At 54.6% G+C, this 27,275-nt stretch overlaps 2 protein-coding genes and 2 long non-coding RNA genes across 8 annotated transcripts; 2 read left to right on the top strand and 2 right to left on the bottom strand.

The window, feature by feature from the left end:
- Positions 1-3,485: 3,485 nt before the first annotated feature.
- LOC135325971 (uncharacterized) lies at positions 3,486-7,789 on the bottom strand. The gene is made up of 2 exons (XR_010386671.1): positions 7,510-7,789; positions 3,486-6,277 (listed from the first exon to the last, which is right to left on the bottom strand). It is a non-coding gene; the product is annotated as an uncharacterized LOC135325971 (long non-coding RNA).
- LOC135325965 (nuclear pore glycoprotein p62-like) lies at positions 7,779-14,606 on the top strand. 3 transcript variants are annotated; one of them, XR_010386663.1, is made up of 8 exons: positions 7,779-7,837; positions 8,022-8,318; positions 9,668-10,060; positions 11,996-12,099; positions 13,385-13,541; positions 13,833-13,890; positions 14,006-14,178; positions 14,362-14,606. XR_010386663.1 is itself a non-coding variant. In XM_064503902.1 (4 exons), the coding sequence occupies exons 2-4, from the start codon at positions 8,035-8,037 to the stop codon at positions 12,015-12,017; spliced, it is 699 nt and encodes a 232-aa protein (XP_064359972.1). In that variant the 5' UTR covers positions 7,779-7,837; positions 8,022-8,034; the 3' UTR covers positions 12,018-12,148. The 3 variants fall into 3 exon arrangements, 1 of the variants encoding a protein (XP_064359972.1); XR_010386662.1 differs by having other exon boundaries at positions 12,396-13,541; XM_064503902.1 differs by lacking the exons at positions 13,385-13,541; positions 13,833-13,890; positions 14,006-14,178; positions 14,362-14,606 and having other exon boundaries at positions 11,996-12,148.
- Positions 14,607-15,487: 881 nt separating this feature from the next.
- On the bottom strand, positions 15,488-19,592 carry LOC135325973 (uncharacterized). The gene is made up of 2 exons (XR_010386673.1): positions 19,529-19,592; positions 15,488-18,290 (listed from the first exon to the last, which is right to left on the bottom strand). It is a non-coding gene; the product is annotated as an uncharacterized LOC135325973 (long non-coding RNA).
- A 205-nt stretch (positions 19,593-19,797) lies between these two features.
- LOC135325967 (nuclear pore glycoprotein p62-like) lies at positions 19,798-26,613 on the top strand. 3 transcript variants are annotated; one of them, XR_010386667.1, is made up of 8 exons: positions 19,798-19,856; positions 20,036-20,332; positions 21,681-22,073; positions 24,009-24,112; positions 25,392-25,548; positions 25,840-25,897; positions 26,013-26,185; positions 26,369-26,613. XR_010386667.1 is itself a non-coding variant. In XM_064503905.1 (4 exons), the coding sequence occupies exons 2-4, from the start codon at positions 20,049-20,051 to the stop codon at positions 24,028-24,030; spliced, it is 699 nt and encodes a 232-aa protein (XP_064359975.1). In that variant the 5' UTR covers positions 19,798-19,856; positions 20,036-20,048; the 3' UTR covers positions 24,031-24,161. The 3 variants fall into 3 exon arrangements, 1 of the variants encoding a protein (XP_064359975.1); XR_010386666.1 differs by having other exon boundaries at positions 24,403-25,548; XM_064503905.1 differs by lacking the exons at positions 25,392-25,548; positions 25,840-25,897; positions 26,013-26,185; positions 26,369-26,613 and having other exon boundaries at positions 24,009-24,161.
- The last annotated feature ends 662 nt before the right edge of the window (positions 26,614-27,275 follow it).

Raw genomic sequence — 27,275 nt, 5'->3', positions numbered from 1 at the left:
TCAACTGCCCTCGCTGGGTAACTGCTTCCATGGCTTGTATATCAGCATTATGGGGCCACAGCCCACACGCTATTTCCAACTGGAGTGCAAGGATTATACTAAGGTAGCAATACCAGGGAGCACGGCACCCCGAAAATGAATTTTGGAATGTGGCTTTTGCTGCCTTGCCGGGGCAGTGTGTCAGCCCGAGAGCAAGGGGTGGGGGTGGGGGTCACAGCCGCCTTCCTTTCTTCGGGGAAAGGAAAGCCCCTGCCTGTCGTGGGGTCTAAAGCAGACGTACCCATTTAAACACTCCCTTAACGTGCCTAGTGTTTTCCTGTGGCTACTGTTTTACTGTGGGGAAATGCACGGAGCCAGACAGTCTCCCAGCCTGCTCCTGCGCATCCTCCCTAGCTTTCGTCAGGCCCTGCAGAGGCTCGTCTGCACAGCCTGCCCGGCTCCGTGAAAGACCGCCTCCCCGCCAAACGGCGCTCAGGAGAAGCACGGCCTACAACAAACAGCCGGTGGCACTGAGGTCACGCCTGTGCAGGGTGACTGGGAAGGAGCTGGCAGGCCGCGCGCACGCTCAGCGGCCCATTGTGAGGAGCTCCTGACACCTTCACAAGGTCTGCACGCCCGCCGGCGATGTCACAGCACCGCCAGGGCAACCCAGGGCCCCGTTGCCGGGCAGGCCTCATTTGCGCACACAGCTTTGGGAGTACCAGCAGACATGGCTGGCTGCTCTGCCTTGGTGTGCCTTCTCCTGTGTACTCTTCTTGTACACGGGGTCCCCATACCTGGGGAAAGAGAGGCTTCGGTGCTGTCTGAAGGTACGTACTCCGACGCAAGACCTCCTCTCCCCCACTAACATTGTCTAAGGGTGAATCTCCAGGGGCAAGGCAGCGCTCCCACGGGCCCCTACCAGCACCTGGGGGCACAGGCAGAATAGGGGGCTCCCTTCCAAAGCTGAGAACACTTGAGGAGGAGCTCTTCTGCAGAGACGCGGCTTTCCACAGCCTTCTGCGCCGCCCTCCTGCGCTGCCCACCCTGGGCACACACAAGCATCTGCCGAGCCTCGGCCCAGCACAGAAGTGGGTCTCGCTCGTGACAGCAGGCTCCTGCTTCCCTTTCTCCCAGCGCAGGAAGGAGGGAGAGAGGAGGAGCAAAACGCACCAAAAGGAGCAGGGGGGAGAAGAGAAGAATGGGGCGTTTTCTCAATGCACGGCACCAAACTAGGATACCACATGGCATCCCGCACGTGCTGGGATGCCACATCCCCACGGCTGTGATGCGTGTGCCGCTGCGCTTGGGCTCTTCACGCTTCAGCCCTCCCCTTCCTACCTTTCACCTACCACAGCATGCACGTTTATATTAAACGCTGATCTCTGGCCACTGTTTTGCAGTACTCTCCCCCAAGGGTTCTGCAGAGGCTGACCCCAGCCCTCCAAAACGCAGAACTGTTGTCGTCATCGTCGCCAACACTTTGACGCTCGTCATCTTGACGTTGTTCTTTGCGTTCTGCGTTTGGCTCTACTACCGACTCAAGACCAGGAAAGAAAGGTAATGTTTGAAATTCACACCCCTTGCAAAGTGATACACCTTGCACAGCAGCTTCCAATGTGGGCATGGCAACAAGAACAGCACACCTGCAAGGCAGCCATTACACAGCTGCACAAAGTGCTTACCTGAAGCCCACAGGTACTCTCAAGGCTTCCCAGAAAGCTCCCAGGCCGGCATTTTAACCCTTTCCCTGGCAAATGGAACAGAGCACAAGTTCCCTCCTAGGGAGCGCGCTTCCTTTCAAAAGGACAACTAAAAATCCTTTACCATACCTCTCGGTACGATTCCTAGGTCTCCAGAGGACGATGCCGAGGCATCCGCTTGCCACTACCGCTGCCACTGCGGAGAGGTGAGTTCTGTCCTGCCTCCAGGACAAAAAGCTCCATCCGAGCAAGTCCCTTCAAACCTTCCCCTCTTCAAACTCGCACCAACACAAAGCTCATCTGCTAATGTGTTATTTCCAGCTTCACAGCAGCCTGCAGTGTACCTGCTCCAGGTGTGCTTCTCCGAGCGCAGCAAGCCTAGAGCTCTGCAACATCTGGGGCAATGAAGACGACAATCCGTATGGCGGCCTTCTCCCATCCCTGCCTCCTACACCGGGCATGGGAGAGTTCAGCAGAAGCTCTTCCAGTGACAGGTAATCGCCACCACAAAAGCAGAAGACACCTTGCTCAGGCTATGCTGCGCCCCTTTCAAGGGCGGGCTTGCTTTGGGGCCTCTGGGGGCAGCTTAAGGGCGTATTCTCCTGCTCCCTTTCCCTTGGGGCTGGCCAGTGTGCCCTTCAGAGAGCTACTGCACACAACCCCGGCTTCCATTTCAGTGCCACCACGCAGGAGGAGAACACCGCAGATGCAGGCGTGCCTGGCACAGGCAGGCTCGAAGCACCAGCCGGCGACAAGGCCTGAACGGGTGGCATCTCGGGCTGGGCACCGACACCAGGCCACGGCACCGTCCCTCCGCCCAGCCTGCCCGCACCGTGCTCCTCCGTCTCGGGCCGGTGCCATCATCGCGCCCGGCCACCTGCACGAGGAGGCCCCTGGGCAATAAAGACGGAGAGGAGGCAGAGCTCACGCAGCGCCAGAGTGGTGTTTCCTTAGAGCAGCTCGCGGGGGCCGGGGGTGGGGGGGATCTCTCCCACCCACAGGCCTTGGGGCACAGAGCTCCTCCACTCGCACGCGCTCCAGTGCCAACATGGCCGGGCCCGAGGGCTTTGGCCAGGAGCGCTCCTGGGCGAGCGGCAGCGCGGGGGACGCCGGCTACGAGAGCCCCTCACAGCCCCGCAGGCCGGCAGCCCCGCGCTCGCTCCCCGCGCTTTCACGCTGGCTCCCGGGCACGCCGCACTCGTGCCCACCCACCAGGGCCGGGAAGCGCTGCCACCCTGCCGGCGGCTCGCGGCCTGTCTGCGCTCCGCGGCTGTGCCGGTGGCACTCTTGAATGGGTTAAATCCCACTAACTAGGATTTCTAAATCCAAGTAATGGGGCTTTCCAGTGCGGGGCTGCAGAGTGTCCCGGTGGCCAGGCCTCGGGGCCTCGGCAGCAGCCGTGCGGGCACAGCCGGAGCCCGGCTGCGGCGCCGGGGCTGGAGGCGGCGGGCGCTCTGTCCCGCTGCCCCGTGCAGCAAAGCCCCCTCCCCGCCACAGCCACTGCCTGCGCCCCAGCGGTGCTCGGGCAGCCTGCTGCCCTCCTCTGCTGCTCCGCGCACCCTGACAGGCGCAAGCGGTGGCAACTGCTGCAAAGCCCCTTTCCCGCACAGCTGTGACCTGATTCAGCTCCCAGCAAATCCAGACTCGAAGCCTACCAGCTCCTGCACAACTGTGATGCGCCAACAGGGGAGCAGCTGAGATTCTGTCAGATTCCTGGGTTAGCGCGCTGAACTTCAGAGATCATCATTTGGCAGGTATAAGAAGTTACATATGACAACACTAAACAATTAACACCAAACCATCTACAAGTATAACAAAGCTGAATAGTAAAGCTAGAAATACAATAGAACTGAAAATAGAATACACATATTAGAGCTCCCTGGTTAAGCCACGGATGCTCAGTACAGTGACTTTTCTCGGATGCGCGGTACAGTGACCATTCTCACCCTTTCCTTGTACTTACGGGCCACCCCTCCGGTACAGTTTTCCCCAGACTCTTCTCACCACGCTCGGGCTGTGCCGGGATGATTCAGGTTCTCCCTGGCGGTCGCCATCAGTGGCGTCCCCGCTGATCGGTGGGTTGTCTGGTCTGCAGGCCAACTGAGGGCGAGTCTGAGTCCACACAGAGGTAGGTAGCTTACTCTCTTTTATCCTTCCCGGGCTTAGTTCCTTGCCCATTCGAACAGTGCCAGACCACAGTCACACAGCAGAACCGACGGCCTCAGCCAATAACAGTGTGGTCAAGAGGCTGGGCAACAGATAACAGTACGCATGTTCAACACCCAACAGTATGCGTACTCAACAGATAACCCAGTTCCACGCTACCCAGAGGCTTACAGGGCGAGTCCGCAGTGTCACTTCTCCTTTGCTGACTAGGTTTGCTCAGCACTCAGGGGTCGCTGGAGGGCTACAGCAACCCCACAGTGTGGTGACTCCGGCCGTGGTGCACCGGGGTTCCTTAACTCTTGGGGAGCACCCCAGCGCAAACCCCTCTTCCATGGGCCGCGCCATCCTGAGTCCCACAGTTGCCTGTGTGTCATCATTCCCAAATACTGCCAGATGGCAGTATAGCTGCATACATACATACGTACTTTTTCATCTAGACGCGCACAGACCCACCTGATTCTTCTCTCTTAAACTACGACTATGTACACACCTTATTACTAAGAAAGCCGATGAGGCTGGAAGCCAACACTGGAAATGGTGAATTACGACAAGAGATTTTGGCATCATCGGATAGGCATATGGCAGCAATCATTTCCTTGCACAGAGGAAATCTTCATAGAAAGCAATAGTAGTAGAGTCTTACATACTCAAGTATCAGTCTCTAGATGCACTTGCATGGTTAGATGGATAGGATTTAGAAGGCAAGGTTGCGAAACCTGAACTGAGACAAACTGAAAAGTGGACAAATAAAGAAATACACCTGACACTAAATATTTAGTAACAGTTTTGAAGGTGCTCTGAAACTGGATGTCTTGGGGAAAGAAAAATCCGACCTGTGATGAGCTATGTTGCTGCACTTCCGCCTGGTGGCAAAGAATTCACAATACAGAATTGAAAAAAACATTGCCTTAAAAATGTCCTCACACTCTTGGTATGTTAGAATGAGCAACTATTTTCAATTAAATGAAATATTTAATATTTAAACTCAGGAATGAGATGTTTGGAAATCAGGACATTGAGATTAGACTGAACAGTTCTCTTACAGCAAGAGGATGTTTTCCTGAAACTCGCATGGGAGTTTCTGTCATTTGAATGACCCTTTGGACAGATGTTTAGCTGTCAAGGTGATGTCGTGAAACAATTTGCAGACTGGGTTTTGATTATTGTTTGTCGGCGTCGAATCTGAAAGAGCCTGCCTATCGTTCAAAGCTCCGTTTTATTCAACTTTTGGCCTTTCTTCTGAGGGCTTTTTCTGGGCTAGTGACATTGGACGTTGCAGTCTTCCTGCCTTGATTAATTCAGCCCTGCTGGCCACGTCTATTGGGGAGACCTGTGTGCAACGTTTTCTCTCTTGTATAGTTTACTTTGGGGAAGAAAATGCTGCTGTAGAAATAGTGTCAAAATGATCCTAGTATAGCTGTGCCCTCGGGGTTGATTTGATGTTTCTCTGCACAAAACCCAGTACTTTAAAACAACTGAATCAGTTCTACTTAAACTTTTTCTTTTTTTTTTTTTTTTTTTTTTTTTTAGTTAGGTGTTGTATAGAAGTAATAACTGAATAGAATTTTTGGAACAATATCTGAAGAGTTTCAATACTTAGTTTTTTGCTAAGCCGCTGGAGAACAAGCATGTGTATGTGTTAGGTAAACAAAACTTTCTGGATCTACTCAAACCTGAAGGAAACCATTGCCAGAAATTAAAATGAGGTATCCAGGGACTTGCAATGTGATACCGAGCCTTTCAGCTCTTCTATTCTTTCCTGTCTGACAACTGTTTCTACAGTAAGCGTCTGTAAAAGAAATGACATAAAGAAGAAGGGATAAGGGATAATATTGTACTTCAGTGATCAATTATCTCTACAGTTCTTCAGTGTCTGACATGCAGAATTAGCACACTCAGTTGCCTCTGGATATTTTAGTCTCTACTCAGAAGTTAAGCAGCAACTTTTTCCTTCATATGAAGTCCTTTGTATCTAGTTGTAATTGCCTTCATCTCTGGCAGACTTCAGGGAAAAGTAGGGGGAAGTCTGAAGTATCTAACACTCTTTCAACTGCATGTTCTCATTTCCTTTAGGCTGAGAAAATAAATCTTCCTCCCATTCCATGCTCACAATCTCGCCTCCTATTCCTGGGGCATCTTCCTTACTTTCTCCCTCAGGAGCTTCTTACCCTACAAATACCTTCTAGCTGTTTCAGTCAGTCCAAAGCTGCATAAGGCTTTCTTTACTCACCCTGGGAAAAGCCAAATTTGCTTCTTAGTTAACAAGGTGAGACTGTGGTACAACATGTAGAAGCAGCAGCATTTCTTGTGGAAGACTCACCCCGTCGTCGTCGTCGTCATCTTCTTCTTGAGCATCACTAAGTAGCTTGGCAAGGGACTGCAGAGAAGAGACTGAGGAAATACTATCTATATCCATATCCATAGCTTACCTGCGCAGAAAAAACAAGTGACAGATGAAGAAAGAACACCACCTTTTCTATACTGTCCTTCCTCAAATGCAAACAATTTTCCTGCTGTGCTCTAGAAGGATAAACTTTGCCCAAAAACTTACATGAGATGCCAACGTGTACAGTGGAATATAATCAATGTTCCCCTGTCCGTAACCAAGTTATTGACTCTTTTGCTCCACAAGCACTTGTTGTGGAGCCTGCTCAAGTCTAACAGTGCTTATTAGCTCTGGCACAGCTCCATCCAAACATGGATTTTCTGCTCCTGTGGCCAGGTTGAGGGCAGCAGAATTTCTTGTTGCAGGTTTCGATTTGGCATTCTGGACTATATTTGTCTCCCTGAGGAGCCAGGCAGGGGTCTCCACGCCAGGTTCTCTGGCCTCCTTGTTCCAGGGAGGCTTAGGAGAGGCCCAGCTCTAGGTCCAAGCTGTCTTGGGCCTTTGCACAGTGCCCCAGGCAAGTCGGTACGCCCTCCAACAACCTAAAGCACAGGGAAGTGAGGTGCAGAGAGATCTAAGCTGCCCCCATGGAAAACAGCTTTGCTTTGTAACCAGTAGTGCTGTATTATCTAGCATTGTCTTCCTCCTTTAGCCCAGGTTCTCGCTATCCAGGAACGGAGATTGGACTTAGCAATTAACTCAGTGAATTTACATATAACCATATAGTCCCATTCATGTAGCATCTTAACGTCTTTAAAGCACAGCTTCACTCATCCCGACCAGACAACTCTGAGAGTGGGCAATTTAACCATCCCCGTCATACAGAGCGCTGAAACCACCAAATAACCTGCTGCAAAACACAAAACCCAACGACGGGCCTAGAGGGGGAAGCCGGGGGCGGGAGAGAAAGGGAGGAGGGGCGAGGGAAGGACAGCTCTCCCCGGCCACCGCAGGGAGCTGCCAGCAGCTCCGGGTCGAACACCTCCCCTGCAGCAGCGGTCCCGCAGCAGCATGTGCCCGGTGCAGCCTCCCGCCTCCACGGAACGTTCTGGAAGCGCCACGGCCTGCACCGCTCTGCGTCGACAGAAGCCCGCGGTGCCCCGGCCGCTTCCAGCCGCACACCGCCCCGGAGACCCCGCCCCAGGCCCCGGCCTCCCGCGGCCGCCCGGCCCACGCCACGCCACGCCACGCCACGCCACGCAGCGAGCAGCCGCCTCAGCGGGCGCCAGGGCGCCCCGGCCCCGGCCCCGGCCCCGGCCCCGGCCCCGGCCGTACCGCCGCCTGCAACCGCCGCCTGCAACCGTCACCCGGCACCGGCCGCGTCCTCCGTTGCCACAGTAACGAGGAGCCCGCCGCTCCGCCTCGCCCCGTGAGCCAATGCGGCGTGGTGTCCGATGAGCGGCGGCAGGGAGAGCCAATAGTTTTTCGGAGCGGTGAGAGCCCGGCCGGCGCCTGGGCGGCGGGGCGAGGGGCGGGCGCAGAGCAGTTGCGTCACTGTCTACCGGCCGGAAGCAACGTAAAAAGCGTCCTCAGCGGGCGCGCGCGCCGTGCAGGGAGCGGGAGCTGGCGGCGGGGAGGGGCTGTCGCCGTCGCCGTCGGTCCGGTAGGTGCTCGGGGCCGCCGCCCCGGCCCCGTCGCCCTGCCCTGCCCTGCCCTGCCCTCGGCCGGTGCCGCAGCCCCGGTGGGCGGCGAGCCGCGCCCCCGCACGTCGCTTCAGCCGCGGGCCGGGGCCGTGGGGCGCCCCCCCGCCCCCGAGGGCTGACGGCGGCGCGCCCCTTCTCTCGCAGGCCGCCGGCAGCCATGAACCAGTTCAGCTTCGGGTCGGGCGCGGCGGGAGGCGGCTTCACCTTCGGCGTGCCGAAGACGGCCGCCGCCACCACGGCCGCGACGGGCTTCTCCTTCTCCACCTCCGCCGCCTCGGGAGGCTTCAGCTTCGGCACGGCGGCGCAGACGCCCGCCAGCAGCCAGCCGGCCGGGCTCTTCTCCCTCAGCACGCCGGCCAGCACCGCGCAGCCCGCCGGCTTCAGCTTCGGCACGCAGCCCGCCGCCACGGCGGCGCCGGCCGGGGCCGTGTTCTCGCTGGGGTGAGTCCCGCGGCCCAGCGCCCGCCGCCGCGGGGGGGCGGGGGGGGAGGTGGCGGCGCTGCCGAGCGGCCTGCTGCTTTGGAGGCGCCTGGGAAAGTACCTCAGAACAGAGCGAGGCCGCTGCTGTTGCGGGGTGAACCTGTGCTGCAGTGCAGCACATCCGTAGGTGTTTACTGGGGCCTGTTCTTTCTCTCCATTCACTTTTCCACGGGCTATCAAGACCAGTCAATCCTGTGACTTATTCCACTGCTGAAAGTTGTATGTTTATGCTGCTGCTTTGGAGACATGAGTCCATGCTGGTTAAGAAAAAGGAGAATTTGAGCTTTTGCATGGTGCGCCTGTTCTGTTGTGATTAAAACTTGGGGTGCTCAGAATCTGTCCTTTCCCAAGCAGGACTTCAGTCCTTTTAAGACACTGTAAACCCTGGAATGGGAATTGGTAGAATCATTTGTCTTTCCAGATAGTCCCACTTCTGAAGTGGAAAAATGTGATGAAACAGCCCAGGGAAATCCTGCTTGCTCAGCTTTTGCCCGAGCAGTGCTCCTCAGGTCATGTTAGTAAGGTAGAATGAAGGTTACCAAGAACCAGCATCTTATTGATAGCAATGGAAAAGAGGTGTTAAGGCAGGTGCGAGCTGTAGTTTTACTTTGTCATCTGCCTTGTGGCTGGGAAAGGGGAGAGACTGGAGCTGGTAAGTAATTGAGGTTATTGGCATTTTTGCTTTTCAGTTTTACTTTACAGAATAGTGCCATTTCTGAGGGTCCCTGGGGCAGTTATACTAGTGGAAAATCATACGAAAGAATGGCTTCACTTTTTCAAAAAATACACTCTTTCCTTCTTAGCTTATGTTCTTTCCTTCTTTCTTCCAAATATGCAGCTGCTGCTCAGGAAGGCCTTTTGTCATCATCGTACTGTTTTTGTTTGTTAAATTTAAAATAACTTTTCCACCCGAGAACGGTGGAAAGGGAGTTGGATGGAGGCTAGCAGTGGGAAGGCAGCTGGAAGAAAGTCTTGTGTTAGTTTGAAGCAGAGGAGGTGACAAGGATGTGTAAGGTCTGAGAGAAGAAACTTATTCTGAAACATTCATGGTGATGTAAATACCTTGGTGGGAGGAGGTAATTAAGGAGGAGTCAGTAAAAGTGGACTTGGTGGAGTCTGTATGACAGGAATTGTAGTGCGATCTGTGTCAAAACTGGGCTGCAGTTAGCTTGAAGTAGGAACCTGAAGTGCACATCTCTGAAATTAAGATGTTCTCTGCTGTCAGTAAATACTTTGTAAGAAAGCTGATTCTTAGTAGTTCACTGGATATATGTCTCAGATTACCTTACTTTTTTTTTTTTTTTCCCTAGGGGAAAGGCACCCAAATTACACTTGGGAGGCAGTAGCACAACTCAAGCTGCAGGTATCACAGGAGGCTTTGGGTTCGGCGGCTCTGTACCGGCTAGTGCGCCCTCAAGGCAAGCAGCAGCCCCCTCTGGCTTTGTTTTTGGCTCTGCTGGTACCACCGCCACTACCACTGAGTCTGGGACAACTGGAGGGTTTACTTTTTCCAGTGGTAGTGCAACCCAGGCAGCAACACCCAGCTTCAGTATCAGCACCGTAAGCAGTGCGGCCCCGCAAGCAGCGCCCGCGGGGTTGACCTTTGGAGCAGCGCCTGCTGCCGCTGCCACCGCTGCTGCCACCCTAGGAGCAACAAACAACACAGCCAGCAACTGCCTTCAGCCTTGGGGGACAGTGCTCAGGTGAGTGCCTGGGCTGGGAATGTGGGCTGTAATTGGGAAGCCTGCCGACATGGAGGGCACCTGGGGGTGGTGTGTGAAGTTCTGAAGCCTCCTTCAGCTTTTGCTGGTGTGAAGTGAAACTCGTGGTCGTAATACATGCTTTCTTTTTTTCCCTATTTATCCAGGGTCTCTAGTTACAGACGCAAAAGTGCACCCATTAGGGCCCAAGCGGATATGCATGTATCCGTTTGTTTCTTAACATTACAGCAATTGGCAGAACTTGTATGTGTGTCTGAATTAGTGAGTTTGCCACCTGGCTAGGTCAGTCTGAAGCAAAGCATCTGTTTATGTGGGGAAGTTTCTCAGAACAGCATCTCTTGGCTTAGCTGTTTCTTGTGATATTTGAGCTTAATGCTGAGATGAAGTAGCCTGTAGTCTTGCCTCCTTACATTCTGAATGGCCAGTCTTTATTTTGTGACTGTGTATGTGTGAATTTGAAACCGGAGGTGATAAAGGAAGACAAGTACAGTGTAAAATGGCCCAGAAGGCAAGTGACTGCCGAGATAACAGTGGGATGCTCTCGTGTTTGAATGTGCCTTGCAGGATTTTGAATGGCTTTGCTGTCAGTACTTTTTGGGCTGGTGGGGGTGGGGGTCTTCATCATTAGGGATGGGGATTCCTAAGCTGAGTGGTGTTTGAGAAGTATTACTGAAGGGGTTTGGAGGCTGAGGCTGAAATAATTCTGCCACTGAAGAGAAGTGTCAGAGTTGCATTTGAAGTGCTTGGAGAGTGTCTTTGGTGGATTTGGGGTGGGGGTATAGAGGCAGGGATGGGAGTGGTGAGGAAGGGGAGTGCCCTGCCCAGGATGCTGAACTGTTGCTGAACCCAGGCAACAAACCTGTTTCACTTTAACAGTGAAACTTGCGGGCCTGTTTGAGACAAGGACTATATTCCGTAAGCAGGGTGTAGCCTACTCACTGTTTTATCCAAGGTGGTTTTGTTGACTGTGACGCGCCAATAGAGGGGCGTCGGAGATTCTTTCAGATTCGGGTTAGTTGCACTGAACTCAAGAGATCATCATTTGTCAAGTGTAAGAATTTACTAGAGCTAAGCAGTTACACACATACGACGGACACTGGACAACACTGAACAACTTACACCAGACCATCTACAAGTCTAACAAAGCTAAAAAGTAAAGAACTGAAAACAGAATGCACATATCAGAGCTCTGTGGTTAAGCCACAGATGCACGGTACAGTGACCGTTCTCAGCCTTTCCTTGTCCTTATGGACCACCTCTCCAGTACGGTTTTCCCCAGATTGTTCTCAGCGTACTCAAGCTATGCTGGGATGATTCAGGTTCTCCCTGGCAGTTGCCATCGGGGTGTCCCTGCTGATGGGTGGGTTGCTGGGTGTGCAGGCCAAGTGAGGGTGAGACTGAGTCCACACAGAGGTATGTGGCTTTCTTCTGTCCTTCAGAGGCTTAGGGTTTTTCATCCAATCAAACAGTGCCAGACCACGGTTACACAACAGAACCGATGGCCTCAGCCGGTAACAGGATGGATACCAACAGGGTGGTCAACAGACAACCCAGTTCCACGCTACCCAGAGGCTTACAGGGCGAGTCTGCAGTGTCACTTCTCCTTTGCTGACTAGGTTTGCTCAGCACTCAGGGGTCACTGGAGGTCCTCCCCAACGATATGCAAAACTTTAGTGCGGTTGGCTATCTGATATACATCAGTAGTAATCTGATGGAAATGGTTAACATAAAAACAGCAACTGTCATTAGTTAAGGCACACACTGCTCCTTGAGAGGCTAGCAAACAGTCAAGTGTGAAATGATTCTGTACAGTAGTTTGGCCAATATTGTGTATGTCTTCATTTAAAAGCGTTAAGGCATCGATGGGTGTGTTTTCTATCACTTCTGTGGTTACAGATTCACTATTGTTTTTTCCAGGTCAACTGCCCTCGCTGGGTAACTGCTTCCATGGCTTGTATATCAGCATTATGGGGCCACAGCCCACACGCTATTTCCAACTGGAGTGCAAGGATTATACTAAGGTAGCAATACCAGGGAGCACGGCACCCCGAAAATGAATTTTGGAATGTGGCTTTTGCTGCCTTGCCGGGGCAGTGTGTCAGCCCGAGAGCAAGGGGTGGGGGGGGGGGTCGGGGTCACAGCCGCCTTCCTTTCTTCGGGGAAAGGAAAGCCCCTGCCTGTCGTGGGGTCTAAAGCAGACGTACCCATTTAAACACTCCCTTAACGTGCCTAGTGTTTTCCTGTGGCTACTGTTTTACTGTGGGGAAATGCACGGAGCCAGACAGTCTCCCAGCCTGCTCCTGCGCATCCTCCCTAGCTTTCGTCAGGCCCTGCAGAGGCTCGTCTGCACAGCCTGCCCGGCTCCGTGAAAGACCGCCTCCCCGCCAAACGGCGCTCAGGAGAAGCACGGCCTACAACAAACAGCCGGTGGCACTGAGGTCACGCCTGTGCAGGGTGACTGGGAAGGAGCTGGCAGGCCGCGCGCACGCTCAGCGGCCCATTGTGAGGAGCTCCTGACACCTTCACAAGGTCTGCACGCCCGCCGGCGATGTCACAGCACCGCCAGGGCAACCCAGGGCCCCGTTGCCGGGCAGGCCTCATTTGCGCACACAGCTTTGGGAGTACCAGCAGACATGGCTGGCTGCTCTGCCTTGGTGTGCCTTCTCCTGTGTACTCTTCTTGTACACGGGGTCCCCATACCTGGGGAAAGAGAGGCTTCGGTGCTGTCTGAAGGTACGTACTCCGACGCAAGACCTCCTCTCCCCCACTAACATTGTCTAAGGGTGAATCTCCAGGGGCAAGGCAGCGCTCCCACGGGCCCCTACCAGCACCTGGGGGCACAGGCAGAATAGGGGGCTCCCTTCCAAAGCTGAGAACACTTGAGGAGGAGCTCTTCTGCAGAGACGCGGCTTTCCACAGCCTTCTGCGCCGCCCTCCTGCGCTGCCCGCCCTGGGCACACACAAGCATCTGCCGAGCCTCGGCCCAGCACAAGAGTGGGTCTCGCTCGTGACAGCAGGCTCCTGCTTCCCTTTCTCCCAGCGCAGGAAGGAGGGAGAGAGGAGGAGCAAAACGCACCAAAAGGAGCAGGGGGGAGAAGAGAAGAATGGGGCGTTTTCTCAATGCACGGCACCAAACTAGGATACCACATGGCATCCCGCACGTGCTGGGATGCCACGTCCCCACGGCTGTGATGCGTGTGCCGCTGCGCTTGGGCTCTTCACGCTTCAGCCCTCCCCTTCCTACCTTTCACCTACCACAGCATGCACGTTTATATTAAACGCTGATCTCTGGCCACTGTTTTGCAGTACTCTCCCCCAAGGGTTCTGCAGAGGCTGACCCCAGCCCTCCAAAACGCAGAACTGTTGTCGTCATCGTCGCCAACACTTTGACGCTCGTCATCTTGACGTTGTTCTTTGCGTTCTGCGTTTGGCTCTACTACCGACTCAAGACCAGGAAAGAAAGGTAATGTTTGAAATTCACACCCCTTGCAAAGTGATACACCTTGCACAGCAGCTTCCAATGTGGGCATGGCAACAAGAACAGCACACCTGCAAGGCAGCCATTACACAGCTGCACAAAGTGCTTACCTGAAGCCCACAGGTACTCTCAAGGCTTCCCAGAAAGCTCCCAGGCCGGCATTTTAACCCTTTCCCTGGCAAATGGAACAGAGCACAAGTTCCCTCCTAGGGAGCGCGCTTCCTTTCAAAAGGACAACTAAAAATCCTTTACCATACCTCTCGGTACGATTCCTAGGTCTCCAGAGGACGATGCCGAGGCATCCGCTTGCCACTACCGCTGCCACTGCGGAGAGGTGAGTTCTGTCCTGCCTCCAGGACAAAAAGCTCCATCCGAGCAAGTCCCTTCAAACCTTCCCCTCTTCAAACTCGCACCAACACAAAGCTCATCTGCTAATGTGTTATTTCCAGCTTCACAGCAGCCTGCAGTGTACCTGCTCCAGGTGTGCTTCTCCGAGCGCAGCAAGCCTAGAGCTCTGCAACATCTGGGGCAATGAAGACGACAATCCGTATGGCGGCCTTCTCCCATCCCTGCCTCCTACACCGGGCATGGGAGAGTTCAGCAGAAGCTCTTCCAGTGACAGGTAATCGCCACCACAAAAGCAGAAGACACCTTGCTCAGGCTATGCTGCGCCCCTTTCAAGGGCGGGCTTGCTTTGGGGCCTCTGGGGGCAGCTTAAGGGCGTATTCTCCTGCTCCCTTTCCCTTGGGGCTGGCCAGTGTGCCCTTCAGAGAGCTACTGCACACAACCCCGGCTTCCATTTCAGTGCCACCACGCAGGAGGAGAACACTGCAGACGCAGGCGCGCCTGGCACGGGCAGGCTCGAAGCACCAACCGGCGACAAGGCCTGAACGGGTGGCATCTCGGGCTGGGCACCGACACCAGGCCACGGCACCGTCCCTCCGCCCAGCCTGCCCGCACCGTGCTCCTCCGTCTCGGGCCGGTGCCATCATCGCGCCCGGCCACCTGCACGAGGAGGCCCCTGGGCAATAAAGACGGAGAGGAGGCAGAGCTCACGCAGCGCCAGAGTGGTGTTTCCTTAGAGCAGCTCGCGGGGGCCGGGGGTGGGGGGGATCTCTCCCACCCACAGGCCTTGGGGCACAGAGCTCCTCCACTCGCACGCGCTCCAGTGCCAACATGGCCGGGCCCGAGGGCTTTGGCCAGGAGCGCTCCTGGGCGAGCGGCAGCGCGGGGGACGCCGGCTACGAGAGCCCCTCACAGCCCCGCAGGCCGGCAGCCCCGCGCTCGCTCCCCGCGCTTTCACGCTGGCTCCCGGGCACGCCGCACTCGTGCCCACCCACCAGGGCCGGGAAGCGCTGCCACCCTGCCGGCGGCTCGCGGCCTGTCTGCGCTCCGCGGCTGTGCCGGTGGCACTCTTGAATGGGTTAAATCCCACTAACTAGGATTTCTAAATCCAAGTAATGGGGCTTTCCAATGCGGGGCTGCAGAGTGTCCCGGTGGCCAGGCCTCGGGGCCTCGGCAGCAGCCATGCGGGCACAGCCGGAGCCCGGCTGCGGCGCCGGGGCTGGAGGCGGCGGGCGCTCTGTCCCGCTGCCCCGTGCAGCAAAGCCCCCTCCCCGCCACAGCCACTGCCTGCGCCCCAGCGGTGCTCGGGCAGCCTGCTGCCCTCCTCTGCTGCTCCGCGCACCCTGACAGGCGCAAGTGGTGGCAACTGCTGCAAAGCCCCTTTCCCGCACAGCTGTGACCTGATTCAGCTCCCAGCAAATCCAGACTCGAAGCCTACCAGCTCCTGCACAACTGTGATGCGCCAACAGGGGAGCAGCTGAGATTCTGTCAGATTCCTGGGTTAGCGCACTGAACTTCAGAGATCATCATTTGGCAGGTATAAGAAGTTACATATGACAACACTAAACAATTAACACCAAACCATCTACAAGTATAACAAAGCTGAAAAGTATAGTAAAGCTAGAAATACAATAGAACTGAAAATAGAATACACATATTAGAGCTCCCTGGTTAAGCCACGGATGCTCAGTACAGTGACTTTTCTCGGATGCGCGGTACAGTGACCATTCTCACCCTTTCCTTGTACTTACGGGCCACCCCTCCGGTACAGTTTTCCCCAGACTCTTCTCACCACGCTCGGGCTGTGCCGGGATGATTCAGGTTCTCCCTGGCGGTCGCCATCAGTGGCGTCCCCGCTGATCGGTGGGTTGTCTGGTCTGCAGGCCAACTGAGGGCGAGTCTGAGTCCACACAGAGGTAGGTAGCTTACTCTCTTTTATCCTTCCCGGGCTTAGTTCCTTGCCCATTCGAACAGTGCCAGACCACAGTCACACAGCAGAACCGACGGCCTCAGCCAATAACAGTGTGGTCAAGAGGCTGGGCAACAGATAACAGTACGCATGTTCAACACCCAACAGTATGCGTACTCAACAGATAACCCAGTTCCACGCTACCCAGAGGCTTACAGGGCGAGTCCGCAGTGTCACTTCTCCTTTGCTGACTAGGTTTGCTCAGCACTCAGGGGTCGCTGGAGGGCTACAGCAACCCCACAGTGTGGTGACTCCGGCCGTGGTGCACCGGGGTTCCTTAACTCTTGGGGAGCACCCCAGCGCAAACCCCTCTTCCATGGGCCGCGCCATCCTGAGTCCCACAGTTGCCTGTGTGTCATCATTCCCAAATACTGCCAGATGGCAGTATAGCTGCATACATACATACGTACTTTTTCATCTAGACACGCACAGACCCACCTGATTCTTCTCTCTTAAACTACGACTATGTACACACCTTATTACTAAGAAAGCCGATGAGGCTGGAAGCCAACACTGGAAATGGTGAATTACGACAAGAGATTTTGGCATCATCGGATAGGCATATGGCAGCAATCATTTCCTTGCACAGAGGAAATCTTCATAGAAAGCCATAGTAGTAGAGTCTTACATACTCAAGTATCAGTCTCTAGATGCACTTGCATGGTTAGATGGATAGGATTTAGAAGGCAAGGTTGCGAAACCTGAACTGAGACAAACTGAAAAGTGGACAAATAAAGAAATACACCTGACACTAAATATTTAGTAACAGTTTTGAAGGTGCTCTGAAACTGGATGTCTTGGGGAAAGAAAAATCCGACCTGTGATGAGCTATGTTGCTGCACTTCCGCCTGGTGGCAAAGAATTCACAATACAGAATTGAAAAAAACATTGCCTTAAAAATGTCCTCACACTCTTGGTATGTTAGAATGAGCAACTATTTTCAATTAAATGAAATATTTAATATTTAAACTCAGGAATGAGATGTTTGGAAATCAGGACATTGAGATTAGACTGAACAGTTCTCTTACAGCAAGAGGATGTTTTCCTGAAACTCGCATGGGAGTTTCTGTCATTTGAATGACCCTTTGGACAGATGTTTAGCTGTCAAGGTGATGTCGTGAAACAATTTGCAGACTGGGTTTTGATTATTGTTTGTCGGCGTCGAATCTGAAAGAGCCTGCCTATCGTTCAAAGCTCCGTTTTATTCAACTTTTGGCCTTTCTTCTGAGGGCTTTTTCTGGGCTAGTGACATTGGACGTTGCAGTCTTCCTGCCTTGATTAATTCAGCCCTGCTGGCCACGTCTATTGGGGAGACCTGTGTGCAACGTTTTCTCTCTTGTATAGTTTACTTTGGGGAAGAAAATGCTGCTGTAGAAATAGTGTCAAAATGATCCTAGTATAGCTGTGCCCTCGGGGTTGATTTGATGTTTCTCTGCACAAAACCCAGTACTTTAAAACAACTGAATCAGTTCTACTTAAACTTTTTCTTTTTTTTTCTTTTTTTTTTTTTTTTAGTTAGGTGTTGTATAGAAGTAATAACTGAATAGAATTTTTGGAACAATATCTGAAGAGTTTCAATACTTAGTTTTTTGCTAAGCCGCTGGAGAACAAGCATGTGTATGTGTTAGGTAAACAAAACTTTCTGGATCTACTCAAACCTGAAGGAAACCATTGCCAGAAATTAAAATGAGGTATCCAGGGACTTGCAATGTGATACCGAGCCTTTCAGCTCTTCTATTCTTTCCTGTCTGACAACTGTTTCTACAGTAAGCGTCTGTAAAAGAAATGACATAAAGAAGAAGGGATAAGGGATAATATTGTACTTCAGTGATCAATTATCTCTACAGTTCTTCAGTGTCTGACATGCAGAATTAGCACACTCAGTTGCCTCTGGATATTTTAGTCTCTACTCAGAAGTTAAGCAGCAACTTTTTCCTTCATATGAAGTCCTTTGTATCTAGTTGTAATTGCCTTCATCTCTGGCAGACTTCAGGGAAAAGTAGGGGGAAGTCTGAAGTATCTAACACTCTTTCAACTGCATGTTCTCATTTCCTTTAGGCTGAGAAAATAAATCTTCCTCCCATTCCATGCTCACAATCTCTCCTCCTATTCCTGGGGCATCTTCCTTACTTTCTCCCTCAGGAGCTTCTTACCCTACAAATACCTTCTAGCTGTTTCAGTCAGTCCAAAGCTGCATAAGGCTTTCTTTACTCACCCTGGGAAAAGCCAAATTTGCTTCTTAGTTAACAAGGTGAGACTGTGGTACAACATGTAGAAGCAGCAGCATTTCTTGTGGAAGACTCACCCCGTCGTCGTCGTCGTCGTCGTCATCTTCTTCTTGAGCGTCACTAAGTAGCTTGGCAAGGGACTGCAGAGAAGAGACTGAGGAAATACTATCTATATCCATATCCATAGCTTACCTGCGCAGAAAAAACAAGTGACAGATGAAGAAAGAACACCACCTTTTCTATACTGTCCTTCCTCAAATGCAAACAATTTTCCTGCTGTGCTCTAGAAGGATAAACTTTGCCCAAAAACTTACATGAGATGCCAACGTGTACAGTGGAATATAATCAATGTTCCCCTGTCCGTAACCAAGTTATTGACTCTTTTGCTCCACAAGCACTTGTTGTGGAGCCTGCTCAAGTCTAACAGTGCTTATTAGCTCTGGCACAGCTCCATCCAAACATGGATTTTCTGCTCCTGTGGCCAGGTTGAGGGCAGCAGAATTTCTTGTTGCAGGTTTCGATTTGGCATTCTGGACTATATTTGTCTCCCTGAGGAGCCAGGCAGGGGTCTCCACGCCAGGTTCTCTGGCCTCCTTGTTCCAGGGAGGCTTAGGAGAGGCCCAGCTCTAGGTCCAAGCTGTCTTGGGCCTTTGCACAGTGCCCCAGGCAAGTCGGTACGCCCTCCAACAACCTAAAGCACAGGGAAGTGAGGTGCAGAGAGATCTAAGCTGCCCCCATGGAAAACAGCTTTGCTTTGTAACCAGTAGTGCTGTATTATCTAGCATTGTCTTCCTCCTTTAGCCCAGGTTCTCGCTATCCAGGAACGGAGATTGGACTTAGCAATTAACTCAGTGAATTTACATATAACCATATAGTCCCATTCATGTAGCATCTTAACGTCTTTAAAGCACAGCTTCACTCATCCCGACCAGACAACTCTGAGAGTGGGCAATTTAACCATCCCCGTCATACAGAGCGCTGAAACCACCAAATAACCTGCTGCAAAACACAAAACCCAACGACGGGCCTAGAGGGGGAAGCCGGGGGCGGGAGAGAAAGGGAGGAGGGGCGAGGGAAGGACAGCTCTCCCCGGCCACCGCAGGGAGCTGCCAGCAGCTCCGGGTCGAACACCTCCCCTGCAGCAGCGGTCCCGCAGCAGCATGTGCCCGGTGCAGCCTCCCGCCTCCACGGAACGTTCTGGAAGCGCCACGGCCTGCACCGCTCTGCGTCGACAGAAGCCCGCGGTGCCCCGGCCGCTTCCAGCCGCACACCGCCCCGGAGACCCCGCCCCAGGCCCCGGCCTCCCGCGGCCGCCCGGCCCACGCCACGCCACGCCACGCCACGCCACGCAGCGAGCAGCCGCCTCAGCGGGCGCCAGGGCGCCCCGGCCCCGGCCCCGGCCCCGGCCCCGGCCCCGGCCCCGGCCGTACCGCCGCCTGCAACCGCCGCCTGCAACCGTCACCCGGCACCGGCCGCGTCCTCCGTTGCCACAGTAACGAGGAGCCCGCCGCTCCGCCTCGCCCCGTGAGCCAATGCGGCGTGGTGTCCGATGAGCGGCGGCAGGGAGAGCCAATAGTTTTTCGGAGCGGTGAGAGCCCGGCCGGCGCCTGGGCGGCGGGGCGAGGGGCGGGCGCAGAGCAGTTGCGTCACTGTCTACCGGCCGGAAGCAACGTAAAAAGCGTCCTCAGCGGGCGCGCGCGCCGTGCAGGGAGCGGGAGCTGGCGGCGGGGAGGGGCTGTCGCCGTCGCCGTCGGTCCGGTAGGTGCTCGGGGCCGCCGCCCCGGCCCCGTCGCCCTGCCCTGCCCTGCCCTCGGCCGGTGCCGCAGCCCCGGTGGGCGGCGAGCCGCGCCCCCGCACGTCGCTTCAGCCGCGGGCCGGGGCCGTGGGGCGCCCCCCCGCCCCCGAGGGCTGACGGCGGCGCGCCCCTTCTCTCGCAGGCCGCCGGCAGCCATGAACCAGTTCAGCTTCGGGTCGGGCGCGGCGGGAGGCGGCTTCACCTTCGGCGTGCCGAAGACGGCCGCCGCCACCACGGCCGCGACGGGCTTCTCCTTCTCCACCTCCGCCGCCTCGGGAGGCTTCAGCTTCGGCACGGCGGCGCAGACGCCCGCCAGCAGCCAGCCGGCCGGGCTCTTCTCCCTCAGCACGCCGGCCAGCACCGCGCAGCCCGCCGGCTTCAGCTTCGGCACGCAGCCCGCCGCCACGGCGGCGCCGGCCGGGGCCGTGTTCTCGCTGGGGTGAGTCCCGCGGCCCAGCGCCCGCCGCCGCGGGGGGGCGGGGGGGGAGGTGGCGGCGCTGCCGAGCGGCCTGCTGCTTTGGAGGCGCCTGGGAAAGTACCTCAGAACAGAGCGAGGCCGCTGCTGTTGCGGGGTGAACCTGTGCTGCAGTGCAGCACATCCGTAGGTGTTTACTGGGGCCTGTTCTTTCTCTCCATTCACTTTTCCACGGGCTATCAAGACCAGTCAATCCTGTGACTTATTCCACTGCTGAAAGTTGTATGTTTATGCTGCTGCTTTGGAGACATGAGTCCATGCTGGTTAAGAAAAAGGAGAATTTGAGCTTTTGCATGGTGCGCCTGTTCTGTTGTGATTAAAACTTGGGGTGCTCAGAATCTGTCCTTTCCCAAGCAGGACTTCAGTCCTTTTAAGACACTGTAAACCCTGGAATGGGAATTGGTAGAATCATTTGTCTTTCCAGATAGTCCCACTTCTGAAGTGGAAAAATGTGATGAAACAGCCCAGGGAAATCCTGCTTGCTCTGCTTTTGCCCGAGCAGTGCTCCTCAGGTCATGTTAGTAAGGTAGAATGAAGGTTACCAAGAACCAGCATCTTATTGATAGCAATGGAAAAGAGGTGTTAGGCAGGTGCGAGCTGTAGTTTTACTTTGTCATCTGCCTTGTGGCTGGGAAAGGGGAGAGACTGGAGCTGGTAAGTAATTGAGGTTATTGGCATTTTTGCTTTTCAGTTTTACTTTACAGAATAGTGCCATTTCTGAGGGTCCCTGGGGCAGTTATACTAGTGGAAAATCATACGAAAGAATGGCTTCACTTTTTCAAAAAATACACTCTTTCCTTCTTAGCTTATGTTCTTTCCTTCTTTCTTCCAAATATGCAGCTGCTGCTCAGGAAGGCCTTTTGTCATCATCGTACTGTTTTTGTTTGTTAAATTTAAAATAACTTTTCCACCCGAGAACGGTGGAAAGGGAGTTGGATGGAGGCTAGCAGTGGGAAGGCAGCTGGAAGAAAGTCTTGTGTTAGTTTGAAGCAGAGGAGGTGACAAGGATGTTTAAGGTCTGAGAGAAGAAACTTATTCTGAAACATTCATGGTGATGTAAATACCTTGGTGGGAGGAGGTAATTAAGGAGGAGTCAGTAAAAGTGGACTTGGTGGAGTCTGTATGACAGGAATTGTAGTGCGATCTGTGTCAAAACTGGGCTGCAGTTAGCTTGAAGTAGGAACCTGAAGTGCACATCTCTGAAATTAAGATGTTCTCTGCTGTCAGTAAATACTTTGTAAGAAAGCTGATTCTTAGTAGTTCACTGGATATATGTCTCAGATTACCTTACTTTTTTTTTTTTTTTTCCTAGGGGAAAGGCACCCAAATTACACTTGGGAGGCAGTAGCACAACTCAAGCTGCAGGTATCACAGGAGGCTTTGGGTTCGGCGGCTCTGTACCGGCTAGTGCGCCCTCAAGGCAAGCAGCAGCCCCCTCTGGCTTTGTTTTTGGCTCTGCTGGTACCACCGCCACTACCACTGAGTCTGGGACAACTGGAGGGTTTACTTTTTCCAGTGGTAGTGCAACCCAGGCAGCAACACCCAGCTTCAGTATCAGCACCGTAAGCAGTGCGGCCCCGCAAGCAGCGCCCGCGGGGCTGACCTTTGGAGCAGCGCCTGCTGCCGCTGCCACCGCTGCTGCCACCCTAGGAGCAACAAACAACACAGCCAGCAACTGCCTTCAGCCTTGGGGGACAGTGCTCAGGTGAGTGCCTGGGCTGGGAATGTGGGCTGTAATTGGGAAGCCTGCCGACATGGAGGGCACCTGGGGGTGGTGTGTGAAGTTCTGAAGCCTCCTTCAGCTTTTGCTGGTGTGAAGTGAAACTCGTGGTCGTAATACATGCTTTCTTTTTTTCCCTATTTATCCAGGGTCTCTAGTTACAGACACAAAAGTGCACCCATTAGGGCCCAAGCGGATATGCATGTATCCGTTTGTTTCTTAACATTACAGCAATTGGCAGAACTTGTATGTGTGTCTGAATTAGTGAGTTTGCCACCTGGCTAGGTCAGTCTGAAGCAAAGCATCTGTTTATGTGGGGAAGTTTCTCAGAACAGCATCTCTTGGCTTAGCTGTTTCTTGTGATATTTGAGCTTAATGCTGAGATGAAGTAGCCTGTAGTCTTGCCTCCTTACATTCTGAATGGCCAGTCTTTATTTTGTGACTGTGTATGTGTGAATTTGAAACCGGAGGTGATAAAGGAAGACAAGTACAGTGTAAAATGGCCCAGAAGGCAAGTGACTGCCGAGATAACAGTGGGATGCTCTCATGTTTGAATGTGCCTTGCAGGATTTTGAATGGCTTTGCTGTCAGTACTTTTTGGGCTGGTGGGGGTGGGGGTCTTCATCATTAGGGATGGGGATTCCTAAGCTGAGTGGTGTTTGAGAAGTATTACTGAAGGGGTTTGGAGGCTGAGGCTGAAATAATTCTGCCACTGAAGAGAAGTGTCAGAGTTGCATTTGAAGTGCTTGGAGAGTGTCTTTGGTGGATTTGGGGTGGGGGTATAGAGGCAGGGATGGGAGTGGTGAGGAAGGGGAGTGCCCTGCCCAGGATGCTGAACTGTTGCTGAACCCAGGCAACAAACCTGTTTCACTTTAACAGTGAAACTTGCGGGCCTGTTTGAGACAAGGACTATATTCCGTAAGCAGGGTGTAGCCTACTCACTGTTTTATCCAAGGTGGTTTTGTTGACTGTGACGCGCCAATAGAGGGGCGTCGGAGATTCTTTCAGATTCGGGTTAGTTGCACTGAACTCAAGAGATCATCATTTGTCAAGTGTAAGAATTTACTAGAGCTAAGCAGTTACACACATACGACGGACACTGGACAACACTGAACAACTTACACCAGACCATCTACAAGTCTAACAAAGCTAAAAAGTAAAGAACTGAAAACAGAATGCACATATCAGAGCTCTGTGGTTAAGCCACAGATGCACGGTACAGTGACCGTTCTCAGCCTTTCCTTGTCCTTATGGACCACCTCTCCAGTACGGTTTTCCCCAGATTGTTCTCAGCGTGCTCAAGCTATGCTGGGATGATTCAGGTTCTCCCTGGCAGTTGCCATCGGGGTGTCCCTGCTGATGGGTGGGTTGCTGGGTGTGCAGGCCAAGTGAGGGTGAGACTGAGTCCACACAGAGGTATGTGGCTTTCTTCTGTCCTTCAGAGGCTTAGGGTTTTTCATCCAATCAAACAGTGCCAGACCACGGTTACACAACAGAACCGATGGCCTCAGCCGGTAACAGGATGGATACCAACAGGGTGGTCAACAGACAACCCAGTTCCACGCTACCCAGAGGCTTACAGGGCGAGTCTGCAGTGTCACTTCTCCTTTGCTGACTAGGTTTGCTCAGCACTCAGGGGTCACTGGAGGTCCTCCCCAACGATATGCAAAACTTTAGTGCGGTTGGCTATCTGATATACATCAGTAGTAATCTGATGGAAATGGTTAACATAAAAACAGCAACTGTCATTAGTTAAGGCACACACTGCTCCTTGAGAGGCTAGCAAACAGTCAAGTGTGAAATGATTCTGTACAGTAGTTTGGCCAATATTGTGTATGTCTTCATTTAAAAGCGTTAAGGCATCGATGGGTGTGTTTTCTATCACTTCTGTGGTTACAGATTCACTATTGTTTTTTCCAGGTCAACTGCCCTCGCTGGGTAACTGCTTCCATGGCTTGTATATCAGCATTATGGGGCCACAGCCCACACGCTATTTCCAACTGGAGTGCAAGGATTATACTAAGGTAGCAATACCAGGGAGCACGGCACCCCGAAAATGAATTTTGGAATGTGGCTTTTGCTGCCTTGCCGGGGCAGTGTGTCAGCCCGAGAGCAAGGGGGGGGGGGGGGGGTCACAGCCGCCTTCCTTTCTTCGGGGAAAGGAAAGCCCCTGCCTGTCGTGGGGTCTAAAGCAGACGTACCCATTTAAACACTCCCTTAACGTGCCTAGTGTTTTCCTGTGGCTACTGTTTTACTGTGGGGAAATGCACGGAGCCAGACAGTCTCCCAGCCTGCTCCTGCGCATCCTCCCTAGCTTTCGTCAGGCCCTGCAGAGGCTCGTCTGCACAGCCTGCCCGGCTCCGTGAAAGACCGCCTCCCCGCCAAACGGCGCTCAGGAGAAGCACGGCCTACAACAAACAGCCGGTGGCACTGAGGTCACGCCTGTGCAGGGTGACTGGGAAGGAGCTGGCAGGCCGCGCGCACGCTCAGCGGCCCATTGTGAGGAGCTCCTGACACCTTCACAAGGTCTGCACGCCCGCCGGCGATGTCACAGCACCGCCAGGGCAACCCAGGGCCCCGTTGCCGGGCAGGCCTCATTTGCGCACACAGCTTTGGGAGTACCAGCAGACATGGCTGGCTGCTCTGCCTTGGTGTGCCTTCTCCTGTGTACTCTTCTTGTACACGGGGTCCCCATACCTGGGGAAAGAGAGGCTTCGGTGCTGTCTGAAGGTACGTACTCCGACGCAAGACCTCCTCTCCCCCACTAACATTGTCTAAGGGTGAATCTCCAGGGGCAAGGCAGCGCTCCCACGGGCCCCTACCAGCACCTGGGGGCACAGGCAGAATAGGGGGCTCCCTTCCAAAGCTGAGAACACTTGAGGAGGAGCTCTTCTGCAGAGACGCGGCTTTCCACAGCCTTCTGCGCCGCCCTCCTGCGCTGCCCGCCCTGGGCACACACAAGCATCTGCCGAGCCTCGGCCCAGCACAAGAGTGGGTCTCGCTCGTGACAGCAGGCTCCTGCTTCCCTTTCTCCCAGCGCAGGAAGGAGGGAGAGAGGAGGAGCAAAACGCACCAAAAGGAGCAGGGGGGAGAAGAGAAGAATGGGGCGTTTTCTCAATGCACGGCACCAAACTAGGATACCACATGGCATCCCGCACGTGCTGGGATGCCACGTCCCCACGGCTGTGATGCGTGTGCCGCTGCGCTTGGGCTCTTCACGCTTCAGCCCTCCCCTTCCTACCTTTCACCTACCACAGCATGCACGTTTATATTAAACGCTGATCTCTGGCCACTGTTTTGCAGTACTCTCCCCCAAGGGTTCTGCAGAGGCTGACCCCAGCCCTCCAAAACGCAGAACTGTTGTCGTCATCGTCGCCAACACTTTGACGCTCGTCATCTTGACGTTGTTCTTTGCGTTCTGCGTTTGGCTCTACTACCGACTCAAGACCAGGAAAGAAAGGTAATGTTTGAAATTCACACCCCTTGCAAAGTGATACACCTTGCACAGCAGCTTCCAATGTGGGCATGGCAACAAGAACAGCACACCTGCAAGGCAGCCATTACACAGCTGCACAAAGTGCTTACCTGAAGCCCACAGGTACTCTCAAGGCTTCCCAGAAAGCTCCCAGGCCAGCATTTTAACCCTTTCCCTGGCAAATGGAACAGAGCACAAGTTCCCTCCTAGGGAGCGCGCTTCCTTTCAAAAGGACAACTAAAAATCCTTTACCATACCTCTCGGTACGATTCCTAGGTCTCCAGAGGACGATGCTGAGGCATCCGCTTGCCACTACCGCTGCCACTGCGGAGAGGTGAGTTCTGTCCTGCCTCCAGGACAAAAAGCTCCATCCGAGCAAGTCCCTTCAAACCTTCCTCTCTTCAAACTCGCACCAACACAAAGCTCATCTGCTAATGTGTTATTTCCAGCTTCACAGCAGCCTGCAGTGTACCTGCTCCAGGTGTGCTTCTCCGAGCGCAGCAAGCCTAGAGCTCTGCAACATCTGGGGCAATGAAGACGACAATCCGTATGGCGGCCTTCTCCCATCCCTGCCTCCTACACCGGGCATGGGAGAGTTCAGCAGAAGCTCTTCCAGTGACAGGTAATCGCCACCACAAAAGCAGAAGACACCTTGCTCAGGCTATGCTGCGCCCCTTTCAAGGGCGGGCTTGCTTTGGGGCCTCTGGGGGCAGCTTAAGGGCGTATTCTCCTGCTCCCTTTCCCTTGGGGCTGGCCAGTGTGCCCTTCAGAGAGCTACTGCACACAACCCCGGCTTCCATTTCAGTGCCACCACGCAGGAGGAGAACACTGCAGACGCAGGCGCGCCTGGCACGGGCAGGCTCGAAGCACCAACCGGCGACAAGGCCTGAACGGGTGGCATCTCGGGCTGGGCACCGACACCAGGCCACGGCACCGTCCCTCCGCCCAGCCTGCCCGCACCGTGCTCCTCCGTCTCGGGCCGGTGCCATCATCGCGCCCGGCCACCTGCACGAGGAGGCCCCTGGGCAATAAAGACGGAGAGGAGGCAGAGCTCACGCAGCGCCAGAGTGGTGTTTCCTTAGAGCAGCTCGCGGGGGCCGGGGGTGGGGGGGATCTCTCCCACCCACAGGCCTTGGGGCACAGAGCTCCTCCACTCGCACGCGCTCCAGTGCCAACATGGCCGGGCCCGAGGGCTTTGGCCAGGAGCGCTCCTGGGCGAGCGGCAGCGCGGGGGACGCCGGCTACGAGAGCCCCTCACAGCCCCGCAGGCCGGCAGCCCCGCGCTCGCTCCCCGCGCTTTCACGCTGGCTCCCGGGCACGCCGCACTCGTGCCCACCCACCAGGGCCGGGAAGCGCTGCCACCCTGCCGGCGGCTCGCGGCCTGTCTGCGCTCCGCGGCTGTGCCGGTGGCACTCTTGAATGGGTTAAATCCCACTAACTAGGATTTCTAAATCCAAGTAATGGGGCTTTCCAATGCGGGGCTGCAGAGTGTCCCGGTGGCCAGGCCTCGGGGCCTCGGCAGCAGCCATGCGGGCACAGCCGGAGCCCGGCTGCGGCGCCGGGGCTGGAGGCGGCGGGCGCTCTGTCCCGCTGCCCCGTGCAGCAAAGCCCCCTCCCCGCCACAGCCACTGCCTGCGCCCCAGCGGTGCTCGGGCAGCCTGCTGCCCTCCTCTGCTGCTCCGCGCACCCTGACAGGCGCAAGTGGTGGCAAC

Source organism: Dromaius novaehollandiae, unplaced genomic scaffold, assembly GCF_036370855.1.
Source record: "Dromaius novaehollandiae isolate bDroNov1 unplaced genomic scaffold, bDroNov1.hap1 HAP1_SCAFFOLD_136, whole genome shotgun sequence".
NCBI classification, from domain to species: Eukaryota; Metazoa; Chordata; class Aves; order Casuariiformes; family Dromaiidae; genus Dromaius; species Dromaius novaehollandiae.
The sequence above is the reverse complement of the archived record's forward strand: the minus strand, read 5'-3'. Positions and strand labels throughout refer to the sequence as shown.

Coding starts and splice junctions, on each gene's coding strand:
- LOC135325967 (XM_064503905.1), top strand. CDS start 20,049: ATGAACCAGTTCAGCTTCGGGTCGGGCGCGGCGGGAGGCGGCTTCACC. Junction 20,333..21,680: donor GGGGCCGTGTTCTCGCTGGG/GTGAGTCCCGCG, acceptor TTTTTTTCCTAG/GGGAAAGGCACCCAAATTAC. Junction 22,074..24,008: donor CCTTGGGGGACAGTGCTCAG/GTGAGTGCCTGG, acceptor TGTTTTTTCCAG/GTCAACTGCCCTCGCTGGGT.
- LOC135325965 (XM_064503902.1), top strand. CDS start 8,035: ATGAACCAGTTCAGCTTCGGGTCGGGCGCGGCGGGAGGCGGCTTCACC. Junction 8,319..9,667: donor GGGGCCGTGTTCTCGCTGGG/GTGAGTCCCGCG, acceptor TTTTTTCCCTAG/GGGAAAGGCACCCAAATTAC. Junction 10,061..11,995: donor CCTTGGGGGACAGTGCTCAG/GTGAGTGCCTGG, acceptor TGTTTTTTCCAG/GTCAACTGCCCTCGCTGGGT.